Here is a 15,449-nt window from a genome sequence, read left to right on the forward strand (position 1 = left end):
TGTCATTTGAACCGCATCCAGCACAGGAGGTTGCTTTCTCTTCCTGCTGGGCTCCTAAGACAAAGAGTTCTATTTAATTCTCAAAATCCCTAGCTGATAAAAAATTGAAGATCTAACTTCATTTCCATACGCCATTAGAAGTATTAATTTGTTAATGGGAGTGGTGACAGGCAATAATAACTTTACAGTAGAATCCTCTGAGGTAGAAATCTGGGCTGTAAAATGATGGGGAGGATTTTGGTATGCTAAACTACAGAGAGTAAAACGCAATGTTGCAAAGTTTTAAGTTATGAAAAGTAAGAGTCTAACAACCTCCAGGATGTATTTTTTGCTATCACATCAGATAATACTAATTTCTAAAATAGTAATGAAATGGAAATTAAGTTTGCAAGTGGAATTAATGAAGCTGTATCTGATGTCAGCTTTCTCTAAATGACACTCACAATTCAAGCAGCCTGCAATTTTTCTGGTTTTACAGGAATAGGAGATCAGTGACAAAGAAGAGATTGACACCATGGTTCATAAAATTAGTGTATTGCTGGCCTGATCTCAGTTCCTTCAACTCCTTTGTTCGCTTTCTCATCTTTGAAAATGGTATAAAATATTCTATTCCTTCTAGAAGCTATGGAGGGGCACAGACCTTGATTGCTTTCTCCCAGAGGTCTGCTGCCTTATTCACTTGCCAGTCATAAACAATATTCTGCTCCTAAAAGGCTGAAGACGATCAGTATTGGGAAGGATCTAAGGGCAGCAAATGGTTATCTGTTGCAAATACGGTTCTGGAAGAAACAAACATTTCTGGATTCAGGGGAGTCAAGGACACCACAAATTACTTGGGTTTGGGATAGGTCAACATTTATCTGTATTTTATGGCTCTGTCATGAGGCTGGATTGAAGTTATTCTTGGATGCTGAATGGCCCAACACGATCCCATACAGTAACACACTCCTTAGCTGAACTCTCCTACGGTGCTCTGCAGTCCTTCCTCGGTCTCACCGAACGCATCACGGCAGGTTTGCCTTAGCCCTGAGCAGAGAGGTGGCCTAACTGTGTTGACAGGGGCATGCTGAAACACACAAGTCTACATGAGAAACACTCAACTGACTTTAAAAAATCAACATTTAAAAAAATTAACTTAAACAGAGTGATTTAATTATAATCTCAAAATTTCTGAAAGCTTTCCTGAGTTTTTTTGCAGCCTCGATATTATTATTTTTGTGTTGTGGAAATAAGACTTTGAAACAAAATTTTTCAAAACAAAGAAATCTCTAATCTCTGTGTAAAATCTGAAATAATATTAGGGCAAGTATAGCTTAAATTAAGAAAGACTGATCAAGAATGAATAACACAATACTGTTAATATTTGATTTAATATTTAATAACAAGTATTTAAAAGGGCAATAGAACAGGCCAATAGCTTGCTTTCAAATAAACAATACTTGCTGAAAACAAATTGTTGTAGTTGTTATCAAATAATGCTTCCTTCGGGTATTTAGTAAACTGGTAAAAAGTTTATTCAGAGTATTTTTATCGCCCTGGGTTATCTTCATTTTAGTAACTAAAAACAGCAGTACTGCTAACAGTAAAAAACTTCCCATGGAGGGCGCAAAGATGTCAGACTACTGTGACTCTAAGATGTCTACATAAAAATGTGCTCCATTAACACTCCCATAGCTCTTCCCCTTTGCCTCTGCATCAACCCAGCTAACTTAAATTAAAGAAAAAAAAAAGAAAAAATCAATGGAACTGCTTTCACTGCTGAACTGTAACTTCCCTGGAGTATAGAGATTGACAGAATTTTTAACTCTCTAAACTTATTAATAAAAAAAAGCTGATTTGCATTTCACTAGAAATGTTTTTGTCTGATAGCTTTGCTACTGCCACAGAAGTGTCCTTCTGAAGAAAACACGCTTCCATGTCTCTGCAAAAATCACGTCCATGGGTCCCAAAAATGAGAAAGTCCCCGATATCCACCTGTGCTTTCAGATTACAGAATGAAAAAGAGGACACCAGGAAACCACTTCCTTAAGGTAACACTGGTAGAGCACTGCCTTCATCAAATGAAACTAGCCAGACTCTGCAGAGACAGCAGTAAAACAGCAGGAGGTCAACCAGCAGCTGTATTGATGCTCTGCACTCCTATGTTTAAATACCTACAGCCATGCCCCACTCAAACAAAGCGTGTTCTCTGTACAGCACTCTCCATACAGTTGCCAGCAATTCCAATTGCCTAAGTCAGTCCCAGAGGTATGGTCTGTTCATCCGTCCTTTTATCACTTACATCATCCAGTTTGTTGTGTCATAGTACAATGGAAATGATATTTTGAAAGATTAAGGAGAAATCTCACCTGCAGAGGCACCAGAGGACAAATCCAAGTCCACAGTAGGGGTCCAAGCAGATAGCGACTTCTCTGGAGGGATAAAGCTCACACTGCAGCTTAATAGAACGACAAAAGGCACTAGTGGCTGCATGAGACATCTGAAAGACAACAGCAAAGTAATTAAAATGATCAACTATGTCATTCAGAAGGCTCATTCCCAAGCTGCACCAAGTGCTTAAATCAGTTACAGGATAAAGAAAACAAATAAATATTGACTTTGTGCTCAGTGTAAACACACATGTAATTTATATCTAAGAAAACACAACTTTCCTTCACGAGGGCATCCAAATAACCATGAAAGGGGAGGGGAGACAGAGTGAATGATAGATGACTTAGGGAGAAAGCTGAGAGTGGTTTAAAGATGTGCTCCAAGCTGTATGCAAAGGTAATGATAACAAGCTAAACTTTCTGGAAGAACAAAGGAATGTCAGAAAATCTGAATGTAATTTGAAGTATTTCGTTGATCATCAGTAATACATTTCTAAGTACATATTTCTTAAAACAATAAAGAAAAAATTGCAATGCACTTTTTAAACTGAAGAGGATTTTGCATGCAAAATGGCACTAAGGACCTAATCATTTAGTGATAAACATCCCCGATAAACTTAGTAAAGGTTCTGTAAAACGTCTTCATCTTATCCAGCTCCTAACTGAGAAACAGGCTCTTAAAATCTTGGTAAGAAAGCTCTGAGAGATAAAACAAGCAGAAAATAAAAACAAAAGACCTGATGAAAAGGAAATTCTTCTGATTTTTTTTCCTAGTGTTAGGATGTTTCCCACACTCATCCATCCTGGCTTAGAAATTCTAATTACAGTGGGAACAGAATTATGTATTTTAATCTTTGTCCTCTCTGTTAATAACAAGAAAGATACTCGTGGTAGAAATACAGCCAGGACAGGATTTAACTCATCTAACCTTTGATCTCTGCCACATACTGAGCTGGCTGCCTTATACACCATTAGAGTCAATGGAGGGGAACAGGCACTTGGAAAGTAAAATTTATTTGATCTTTAGGTAAACAGGAGAATAAAGCTCCAGAAGTGACTTTTTCTCCATTGCCAATGAGAACCATAACTGAGGCTGGACATGCTCCAAGTGCTGCAAAAGGACCAGCTCAAAACAGGTGTCCACACGGTGACCATCTGCAGTTTGCAGAGATTAATTCTACTCTAGTTGAATCAAGACCATTTTTTTACACAGGGTTCAATTGAACTTTCTAGGTCCAGAACTGGTGTTATTCTGTGAATTTTTACACCATTCTGGGTGCAAGGTATTGAAAAAGTTGAGGGTAAATGTAAGTGGAATGTACAACTTCCAAAGTGACTACAAAACATTTATCAACTTTTAAGAAGCCCCAGAAGCTGCTTAGCTATTTCATTAAATTAGCACCACTGCATTATGAATACAAGTCTCGTTGCCTCTTATGATCCTTTCATAATTAATTAATCACTAGTGATGATCTAGTAGATGGTAAATGTTTACACAAACCTGCTGAGTCAGTGATCTGGAGGCTTTGTGACCCAGATATTAGAAGCTAATCAAGAATTCCTTGACAGATTTATCCAGATTTCCCTTTAGCCACATTAAGAAAAGGTTAATCGACTTGCCGTGCCTTTGACTATCTCTGAAGGTCTCCAGATACTGACTTTGCATAGTTACTAATCATTTCTGCAAGTCTGATAAGTTGGAATTCAGACCTGACTTAATATGGATGACTGCATCTGAAACAATCATTTAAGGTTCCCTTTAGAAGAAATGAAGACTTATGTGACATCCACCCCTTTCAAAACTAGATATTTCAGGTAACTCAGACAAATTATACCCTAAAAGTCCTTGCTTCTCTCTGCTGATTACTGAGGAACCCAATGACTAGTCCAAATCTGCAGGCACTGTAGCTATTTCAAGCCAGATGAAATGAATTTTCCAAGAGTGTCCAATATGTCCTCATTTTACAATGAGGATAGTAGAATACTGGCCCAAGTTGCCCAGAGAGGTGGTGGATGCCCCATCCCTGGAAACATTCAAGGCCAGGCTGGATGAGGATCTGAGCAACCTGATCTGGTTGAAGATGTCAAGCAGCCCTCAGCAGCCCTGAGGAGAAGGACTTGGGAGTGCTGGTGGATGAGAAGCTTAACATGAGCAGGCAATGCGCCCTTGCGGCCCAGAAGGCCAACCGCATCCTGGGCTGCATCAAGAGAAGCATGGCCAGCAGGTCAAGGGAGGTGATTCTCCCCCTCTACTCTGCCCTGGTGAGACCCCACCTGGAGTACTGTGTCCAGTTCTGGAGCCCCCAGCACAAGAAGGACATGGACCAGTTGGAGAAGGTCCAGAGGAGGGCCACGAAGATGATAAAAGGGCTGGAGCACCTCTCTTATGAGGACAGGCTGAGAGAGTTGGGGCTGTTCAGCCTGCAGAAGAGGAGGCTCTGGGGAGACCTGATAGCGGTCTTCCAGTACCTCAAGGGGGCCTACAAGAAAGGTGGGGAAAGGCTGTTTAGTAGGGCCTGTTGCAATAGGACGAGAGGTAATGGCTTTAAAATAGAGGGGGGTAGATTTAGATTGGAAATTAGGAAAAAATTTTTTACAATGCGGGTTATAGAACACTGGAACAGGTTGCCCAGAAAGGTGGTGGAGGCCCCATCCCTGGAAGCGTTCAAGGCTAGGCTGGATGAGGCTCTGAGCAACCTGACCTAGTCAGGGATGTCCCTGCTCCTTGCAGGGGGGCTGGACTAGATGACCTTTGAAGGTCCCTTCCAACCCTAACCATTCTATGATTCTATGATTCTACGATTCTATGTGACCATCAGCCAGCTCAGCCATTTAACCATCAGTCAACCTTGGGCTGGTCACTTCACCCTTCTGTGCTTCAAGTTCTCCATCTGAAAACTGGGAAAATGATACTTTCTTTGTTTATAAAGTATGCTGACAGCTTCTGAAAATAGATGGATGATGTCAAAGAGTATGAGGAATTCAATATAGGCTGTAAGTGTGACATGTCAGCAGAGACTGCTAAAGTAATCATAATCCTTGGATATGCAATAGATAGGAGTAAGGAAGTAACAGGTAAGAATAAGAGACTGATTTTACCTCTGCCTGTGTGTTGGTGAAACCAACACTGGAATGATAGTAAGCTAGCAGCTAGGTAAAACAGCTTTGATGAAATGTGTCTACAGGACTGGAGAAAATGGCAGAATAGAGATTTAAAGAGCTCAAGATGTCTGAGCTCATCAAACAAATCCATCAATTAATTTTTTGCTGTTTACTCTAGTATTGTACCAGAGATATTAGCAGTTCCCTTAATCGCATAGACAATATTGTCACAAGACAATATTGAAAACCAATGGCCAGTAGTTGAGTTGCAGTAAGGAGGAAACAATGAATAGGCACTGGAACAAGTAGAAAAAGGATGACTGATTCTGATTTCCTTCATAAAATGGAGATAAAAGATGCGTCAGTTGAAGAACGCTTCAGGCAGACAAGCTAGCGGGCTATCCACAGGGGTATTGGAATGAAATTTAGTCTGAGGAGGAGCAACGGGGCTAAACGCACCACACACAGTACCATAGTGAGTATAGACAAATTAATTTAATGTTAATGGAGTAAAATAATGACTGCAAGGGAGAAAGCAATTCAATTTCTGTTACCAAAAATCAAGAGGAGTTACAATCAGGAGCAACGTACCACCTGCCTGCCAGGTGTGACAGCAGGAATGCCTGCTTTAACAAGAAGTCCCTACCTTTACCCCTGCTAGCATGCCAGTTGTGGAGACGCTGAAGTCAAGGTAAGCAAGCATTTCAGGGTTAGAAGGTTTGTAGATCTGTGCAGGCCGCTTCTTTGGCAAATCGTCTAGTGAAAACAGAGAAAGAAAATGTGTGTCTCTTACTCCCATGACAGACAGACCTCTGAGTGCTTGACAAATACAACGATAAAAGAAGACACAGAGGTCCCCTCGCCTTAGTGCTCACCTGTATCCAGTACTGGAGGCCACGTCCTGACATCTACTGCTGCTGCTGCCTCTCGCGACCGTAACAATTTACATATTAATTGTGTAGTCATTAAGCAGGCAGAGCGGCTCACCTAGGGATTTAAGAAATAAATAATAACGCAATGGCATACTGATTAATTCTCCCGTGAAAATGAGCAAGACCATGATTTATTTTCTACCAGAAGAGGACACAGGTATATTAGTCTTATGTTTCCCAATCAGTAGTTGAAAAGATGCACAAAAAATGCAGCTCACAAAGCAGAAAAAAGTCGTGTGAGTTTTACAAATTACATGAAAATTGCACTTTGAGAAGAGCGTTGTAATGAAACTAAAGGCACTTTAATAGTGAGAACGTGACTTTTCCATCACATTATATCAGTTATCAACCCAGAATGCCAGGACAGAAGACTGTGACTAAAACATTTCCTATATGATGGTAATATATTTTGGTTTATAAACAATATTTTCACATAAACCAAAACCTAGCCTGACATTTATATGAATAATTTTACTATCTTAAGTCAATTTTATGTTAGCAATATATTTCCTGCTCTTGTGCTAGTGATAAACCACTGGGAACTCTTCCGGTATCAGCAAAAGTAGCTCTAGACCACAAATCGTGCAAGTGGCACTAAGAAATGAAATGGTGAATTTACTGCCAATATCATCTGCACTGAATTTTAGATCGCACATGCTGAAGGTATTCTCCTTTTAGATTTGCTATTTTTAAAAATACATAAGTAGCAACTACAAGAATATTTCTTACTGATTATAAAAATTAACATATTAACATATTTAAGGAAATGTTCTGACAAACATAAATATGAACACTGTTAATCACTGAAGACAGTACAGAGGAAAATCTGAAATTCTTGTTTTCCCTAAACTTTTTTAATCAGTGCAAATAATGCAAAGAGTATTTTTTTCTTTAAGGAATCTGAGACATTTCATTGCACACTGAATTTACACTGTTTGGCCTAAGGAAATCAGTAACCATCTATACACTCAATTTTACCACTTAGCAGCACAGATCAGCTTCTCTTGACAGTAATCTCACAGAAGTCAACCTTATAGAGCACACAAGGAAATGAGGAGCATACAAGCACTGACTCAAACTCTACTTACTTCCTTTAACCCCACAGTTTCCCTGTACAGCCAATATAAATATTTCAAGCAAAAAGTGAAGGCAAATGAAGCAACGGCAGTATCCCTCAATCTAATCAGGTCACTGTCACGGCAAGGCAAGGTCATTCTTATATAGCTAATCTTAATCTACGAAAATCTTGATTTGGGACATAGTGGGGCCATAAACCAAAAGGAACTTGTGGTTACTAGCCTTCTCAAGAGGTTTACTGAAATACAGAATGTCCATGCCTGCAGAACAGCAAGTTGGAGGTAAACACATAGGCACGGTGGGAAGGAGAAAGAAGACATCTTAGCTACATGTTAGCAACTGCTCAAGATGGGGCTCAATAATGTTCAGTTATATTTTGCTACTATGAGTTCATCACCAAAACACAATTATGTAGGTCAAATTTTGCTCAGAAGTCATTCTTACTGACTTGAAAGGTGCTGGGTGGACACATAGCACGTCAGAGCAGGCTTTGACCCCATTACACCAGGAAATTTATATGATTGCATTGGCAATGAAGGAATAGCCTCAATATTTTAATTTCTACAAGGTCATAACTCTCCAAAATGAAAGAAAATTTTGTGTAAAACAGAGTTGAGAGGCTTTTAAGTCAAACTGGATTAACATGGCCAATAAATTTCAACATTTTATTTAAAATTAGTTTATTGAACGGACTATGATTGCAAGGTAGTTTAGACCTGTCCTAGTTTTTCATCATGAAACCAAACAGATTTTACATCACTCCTATAATTTTAACAACTTATGTTTAAAAACTATGAGTGCCAAAATATTAACTAATGAGAACTCTGAAGACAATAAGACAATTTCTCATACCTCTACCGATGCTTTGTGCCATCTGATGACACAAGGAAAGCCAAAAATTTTAACTATCTCTAGTACTTATTACTTGAAAATATAAACATTAATTAGAAATGTTAAAATCATGTTTCAGCTTGTTTTTTTTTTTTCAGAGACTCAGAATTCCATTCCATAGATTAGAATCTGCCAGATGTAAAAGGCTACCTCTTTGCAACCATTTTATTTCCCTCAGTAACAAGCACAATGCAGTTATCTATGTACAACAAAGACTAAACATTATTAGATTAAGCCAAAATACCAAAAGAAAGCACTGAATGAAAAATCTGAGTAACACTTCTCTGCTTGAAAGAAAGTACCGACCAACATCTTCACAAAAGAACTTTGAAATTGCTTCAGCCTGCAAAACAATTAGATGTACAGAGCTGGGCACAAATCACCATCAGGTCAAGCTAAGCTTTCCACTGGGAATTTTCTCAATAGCCTGTGTAGTGTTGTCAGGTGAGGAATTCTACCATTCTTGGCATACAGCTAAATACATGAAAATGCTTCAAATATATTTCTTAACAGGAGTAGCATAATTGTGGCAAAATGTAACAGTGGAAGTCAGAAGGTTGTGCGTTGTCAAGCAGTGTTGACTCTGCAACACATCAAAATTCCGAATCTTCAGAAGGAATGCAACTCTTCAACCTACACCACCACTCGCTTATGTTACCGTTCCTAAAGATTACGGAAATCCACTGCCCATTTAATCTACTGGTGCGCTTTCAGGTGTCTGCTCACCTCCACAATCATCTTCACTGTAGGTAACGTGGTGGCTATGTTCTGGGGATGTGGAGGTCGAACTGTTATTGGCACACAGCCTGCGTACAGGCATCCGTAAAATGCGGCAATCAGGTCTATTCCTGCATGAAGAACAAAACAAACATCCTCCCCTGAAAATCAAATAATTTAATCACAGACACCTATGTCAGCATAAATATTACTTGGAACTCCACTCAGAAGGTTAAACGAGCGACTAAGCCCCTTAACAGACTTCCTTTTCAGCCCCTTGTCAGTATTTGTTCAGCTTCACTGATTCCTTTCAGTTGTACTGTTCTTCTAAGCATGAACAACCAAAGGCGACGCAGAAAGCTGCAACCAGATATCATCATTTAGGTGAACTCACTTTTGTGACCAGGAAGTAACCTGGTAAAAAGACTGATTTCTACAGATTAATTGTCCTCCTAAGTCTACACTTATAGACAAAGAAGAGTCTACAACAGGAGGGATGCCCCAGCAAAAGGATGAAGCAGGAGCATGCCTGTTCCTATCAGCTGCAGAAGGAATATCTGGAGGTTTCATTAAATACCACCCTTCTCGTGTCATTTTTAACCTCAGATACACAGCTTTGACTTATCTGCCTGAAATCTTACAGTAGAAAAGGGAAGTCACGATTTTGAAATCTTGCTTCTAACACAAAAATAGGTGGTGTTCTATATAAACACTGACTGCACGTGACAGGCTGTGGACAGCACACTTTAGGCCACCTAAGGAGGCTGAACACACAAGCACAAAGATCCTGTGAATACTGTTGTTTGATAGCTCCTGGTGCTGTACGCTGGCTGCAATAAGATGAAAATGGGGGCTGCCCTATTCTTCCAGTGGAAAAGGACCTGGAGTTAGGTTATTATTCCTTCAATAAAATGCTTTATACTTGGGAAGTGAAATACAGAAAACAGAAATTTACGTTTAAAATACTAGTCATCTTTGTGAAAAAGGTTTTCTTGTATTAACCACTGAGAAATTACTCCTATAAACTATAAAGACTTAACCAGTGTCTTGCAGCCCTTAAAAACCAAATATCACAATACAGACCTTAAATCAGACTGCTTATTTCACCAACACACCCGAAATGCTAAAGACAAAAGAGCAGCACTAGATCAGAAATAGTTTCAAGCAAATGTCAAACATGGTACCGGTTAACACAAGCTTAAAAGCCCTTACGCCAAAGGATGAAAATTCAAGCTACAGAGAGATGTCTAGGTTAAAGATCTACAGAGAAAATAGTTATTATAATTTGGTATTTCTTAATCATCTGCTATTTATTCATCATATTTCTACTCTAAAAAGAACATGGTTTACATCCTAGGTATTGCTGCTTTACCCTCATGAAATGCAACACTTCCAAGAGGGAACTCAACAGGTGAATCTAAGAACCTCAGCAGATGGCATATTTTAGCAGAACTGTGCACTCACAAAATAGTGTATTTCCAGCAGATTAAAAGAAAATCAGTAATTAAATTTGACTGCTTATAAGAGACAGGTTTTAAAAACACAGGTTAATCTTAATCTGAACCTAAAGAAACAATATCTATGCACATACACAAAGAGAAATTCTTTTAACTATTTTCAACTAAGTTCAAAGAAATGTACATAAGGTAAATATGTTGTGTTTTGCCAATTAACATGGTTTACAGGTTGGTAACACCACCAATGCAGCACTGTTCTAAAGGATCTTGATAAACTTTTGGGACTACCAAGGTACCGAACACAGCAGTTCCCTACCTGGTGGGTAAACCAAAGCCACATGGTCTCCATCTTGTAAATGTCCCCTTTCCATCAACATGACAGCTATCTTCTCAGCTCGTTTATGTAGCTGGACACATGTTAGCGAGTTGGCTATTGTTCCCTGCGCAGGAAGAAAGATAAATGTCACAGAAGATAATGCAATGTGCTGAAACTCTGTTTGACCTCTGCACTTTCAAATCTACTGGATGAGGTGCAGTCACAACATGTCATGCAATCAACTTAAATATGGAAATCTTCAGCCTTACGCCAAACTGTAGTTGGAAAGAAAAAAGGTATTTGTCAAGCAGAGGAACGTTCTCCATTTCCCTCTCTGTATCTTCTGCCCTCAACAGTGTTTACTCTCTAACCAAAGGAGTATGGTAGTATGCCAACATCCTGCCCATGTAACCTTCCCTTGCGATACAAGCAGCATTCCTGCTACAGCTGGGAAAGTGCAGCAATCTGGAGAATCTGTAGAGAGCAATCCTGAAAATTGCACTTTGCTGTCTGCACGCTGGAAGGAAGCCAAACGGCACAGCAGAAGTACTTTAAAAGATGGGAGATAAAAGACACAGGAGAAAACAATACTTTGTGATGGGGAAAAGAATTGGTCTGGAACAACAGCTGAGCACTTGCATATAAATGAAATAGAAAAGAAAGGCATTTGTTGAATTTGAGTAACTGGTCAGCATGAAAAAAAAGGGGAAGTGACAACGCGCTACAGACTTTTGGCAATTCAAATAGTGCTACAGTGTTTTAAATCAGACGAATGTTATGGTTCTTGCATTCCCTAAAAATATGTATGTGTGTATATATGCACACACACAAATACACTTTTAGAGAAATAAACATATCCCACGCACCACTGCAGTATTTATTGACAACAAGCTTCAGTGAGCAGAGAGCAGTTTGACAAAGGTCTAGCGCTGGAAACAGTGGCATGTTACCAGGCATCACCTGGCATTTACAAACTTTATAATGAACAACACACAAACTCAAACGCTGTCAACAGAGAGGACAAACCTAACCAAAAATAAAAAGGGCGAAGTCAGAGCTTAGCATTCCTCTTCACAATCTTCAGCAACCACACTTACTGAAATGCACTTCAGACAATTTTGATCAGTCCTCTGACCAATGTGGAGATCATTTCACTAAGAAAGCTTCCTCTAAAGACATACACAGCTATATGGATGCTGCACTAGAGACAGCTTCCATCTGACCAGCCCTAAATACGTCCAAAGTGACCTGAGGTCTAGGTGTCCTTGCCACTGTAGACCTGCCAGTAGCAATGTGCTTAAATTTCTTTCAAGAAATTGCCTGTCTGCATAGTCATGGGAAGAAGGACCTTTTATATGCCCACATACATCAGAAGCACAGGCCACACTGCACAGAAAGGGAATTGCTGCAAATCATGTAAATTTGTGCAAAACTTTTTTCCATTTAAGACTTCTGGCACTTGCTGTATGTGAACCAGTGGAAAGACAGTGTTTATACGAAATGCAAGGAAGGAGAATCCTGTTGTTGGACAAGAATCATTGGCAAGCATCAGGCAACTATTCCCTTTGGGCCTTTTAAATGAGGTGTCCTGCAATGTAAAGGTGTTGCAATCCTTCATGACACACACTAAAAACAATACACTGCTCTAATTTTGAAATACTCCAAATTCTCAAAAAGCCTGGGTCACAGGAAAACACTAATCTCAGTGGATTTCTATTAGTCATCCACTGCAAGATGCCTGGATGTTTTAGAACAAAGTGTACAGACAATGTGCAAGGAAGATAAAAAGGGAGAAGTTACAAACCAGGACTAAAATTCAAAATGGGCAATAAAACTTGCCTAAGCTAAAACCCACCAAACCTGTCACTCCTTTCCATAAAACATTAAATCTCTCCATAACACATTAAAACTCTCAAACAAATTTCATACAAGAAGATACTCCACACTGAGAGTATTAAAGGAGCAGAGAAACTGAATTTCAAAATTAAACTATTTTTCATGTCTATGGAATGATAAATTATTTTGTTAATCCTTGTTTTCCACATTGTGTCCTCCCTCCCACTGTTTGAACCCTTCTGCCAGCATGGGAAGTCTGGCTTTATTTAAAGCTCAAAAGCCACAGCCCGTGTGGAGAAAATGAGACAGTACGTATCGCTGTCTCTTTCTCACATCATTTTTCTCCCAACTTACAGGACTCAACAATGCACCGTTTTAGTGGTGTAATATTGAATCTGTAAACAACATTGCCTCTCCAGTTTTCTACTTAGTCACAGACAACTCCATTACTACTTCACTATTATCTGTCAAATTGCACATGTTCACATAATATTAGCTATTAATCTGAATTTTAAAAAGAACATTCAATGACTTATTGGTAGCCTCAAACTGAACTTTGGTACCAACACTGTCATATGAGCTGGGGAAGCATATTCTGTAAATACAGTAAGTGGTCATTTCACAGAGGTTCACAAATTACTGGAAGTTTAAGAACCCATCCAAGCCGCGTGGGGACCACATGGGCTGAGACAACACCAGCTGCTCCAGGTGGCCCAGGGGAAGAGCGCTGTTCCAGGCCCCTCCTCTCCTGGAGACCCTCATATACGACGTATTTTTCCCAGTTTTGACAGATGTGTCTAGATGCACTGTGGTGGGATGGTTAGAAATCAGACTTTCATTCTCCATAATGGTCTTGGGAATTATTGGTTTGTCATCTACAACCATCTAGGAAGTCTGTAATCACCCAAGCCAAGTTCTGTACCACGTGACATGCACGAATTAATTTTTGATAAGCAATGAAATGCCGTGCCAGGGTGACACCTCATGTAGGCTATGAAGAGAGATTTATTAGTGATCCTCTGCAGACCTGGATGGATTCCGGACAAACTGCTGCTTCTCCTCATCTCCTTTCCCCATTCTCACACCTCCCACAGATGGTCCAGTCTCAAAACCAACAATCATTGTTTTATTTCAGGAAAATACTTTGACTTTGCCAAGCCTGTGCTTTTCAAACTGGAAATCAGGATGGTGAGCAGTATTCAATACTACTCTTCGGTATAGGAATGATCAGTATTTAAATAGATTTGCAGAGTCAGCTCACCCACAACATGAGCTGGGTGTCAGAGTAACGGACAGTGCTTCTTACCCTGCAGTTGAGTAGAGTGTAAAGCACGTGGTCAGGAGTGGTCTGAGCTCTCCACTGCAACACTTCTGAGAGGAAGAGGAACTGAAACAAAGTAGAGTGATAGTCGTGACACTAAATAACTTTTTGGGTTTAAAAACCCAATAACTATTTGTGCTAGTTTAGCTATATCTTTCTTATTTATATGCTACATTTTACTTCAATACCCAGAAGCATTAAACATGAATTAATTCTCTTGCCATGACACATATTTATAGCAATGACACATATTTATAGCATATTTTTGCATGGTAGCAGCAGCCTCTCCAGAAGCGAAGCCACTGCTGGGATTATGATATATTACTACACATGCTTTCAAAGCAATAAACCAGTTCTTAATGATCTCTCTGAATTTAAGCACAATTTTAATTCTTTAACTTCCTGGTTTTCTTACTATAAGTACATAATTATTCATACAGCTTAGGGCTTACTAATTTAATTACTCACATAAGCCCCCAAAAGAGCTGAATTTCAAGTTACTGTTACAGGATCAAAATAACAACAAATAAGGTCAGGACCATATACGCAAACAAAATTCCCCTGGACTCCATTTGAACTAGTAAAAAACATATAATAGAAGGTGATTTCTGGCAGAAGCCCTATTAACAATTTCCACCATGTTTGTTCTGTTGTCCCATGTGTGCTTGTAAAAAAACCAAAACATACAGATGAAATGCAGTGATCCTCCCTCTTGTCTATTCTATATTTATCTGTAAAGGGAATTCCAAAATATTTTAGTATGAATTAGAAAAAACAATCAATGAATTCTGCAACAATAATACTAACATTACTCTCTATGTACTGCTAAGTGTTCTGACGCTAACTACCTAAATATAAGCCATAACAGAAAAGTTTAACTTACCTTTCTGGCTTGGTCATTATCTTCTATTTGTCCCAAATCTCTACCACTGGCCTGTGCAATTCTTTTTCCAGAGACCAAGTTCCCCACCATCACAGAGGCAGGGCCAATTTCTAGAACAAATCAGAAATGTGCTAAGCGCAGTAAAAATCCTTTGCCTGTGAATGGAAATCCTTTCTATTTCTTTTGCATTACAGGCTATTTTCCTCGTTGCTATCCACAACACCAAACCTTGAGCACATCTCTGTTGATACAAACTTTGGTTGATGGACCAGAAGTAGCTGGAAGACATGTAGGTCTGGCTTCATCCTCTCTAAATGTATCGAACTGAAGAGTCCATTTAGCATGGGCTCTCTAAAGCCAGAGACACGTCCTATCTGCCTTGATATGGAGAATCATTGGAAAATTCAGCTCCTAATTTAGACATGTCCATTCAAGTGCCTAAAACCAGATGAGATGTATCCAGGCTTCAGGGACAATGTTCCTATTTCTCTCTTCTGCTCCCTGGGCTAAGTTGCATCTGTATTAGCAATTCTGTAATGCTACAGACA

The 15,449-nt window shown here is 39.3% G+C and overlaps 1 protein-coding gene across 5 annotated transcripts in view; it reads right to left on the reverse strand.

Moving 5' to 3' along the window:
• DIP2C (DIP2 acetate--CoA ligase C (putative)) overlaps nucleotides 1–15,449 on the reverse strand; it is a 327,977-nt gene that overhangs the window by 46,006 nt on the left and 266,522 nt on the right. For all 5 annotated transcript variants that reach the window (XM_086741904.1, XM_086741903.1, XM_086741901.1 and 2 more), the window contains 7 exons: nucleotides 14,902–15,011; nucleotides 14,004–14,084; nucleotides 10,862–10,985; nucleotides 9,098–9,219; nucleotides 6,347–6,458; nucleotides 6,118–6,227; nucleotides 2,349–2,479 (listed from right to left, as the gene is read on the reverse strand). In XM_086741904.1, coding sequence (XP_086598030.1) covers nucleotides 2,349–2,479; nucleotides 6,118–6,227; nucleotides 6,347–6,458; nucleotides 9,098–9,219; nucleotides 10,862–10,985; nucleotides 14,004–14,084; nucleotides 14,902–15,011 — 790 coding nt within the window. The remainder of the gene's footprint in view (nucleotides 1–2,348; nucleotides 2,480–6,117; nucleotides 6,228–6,346; nucleotides 6,459–9,097; nucleotides 9,220–10,861; nucleotides 10,986–14,003; nucleotides 14,085–14,901; nucleotides 15,012–15,449) is intronic.

Source organism: Chlamydotis macqueenii, chromosome 2 (assembly GCF_036417535.1).
Source record: "Chlamydotis macqueenii isolate bChlMac1 chromosome 2, bChlMac1.mat, whole genome shotgun sequence".
Lineage (NCBI taxonomy): Eukaryota > Metazoa > Chordata > Aves > Otidiformes > Otididae > Chlamydotis > Chlamydotis macqueenii.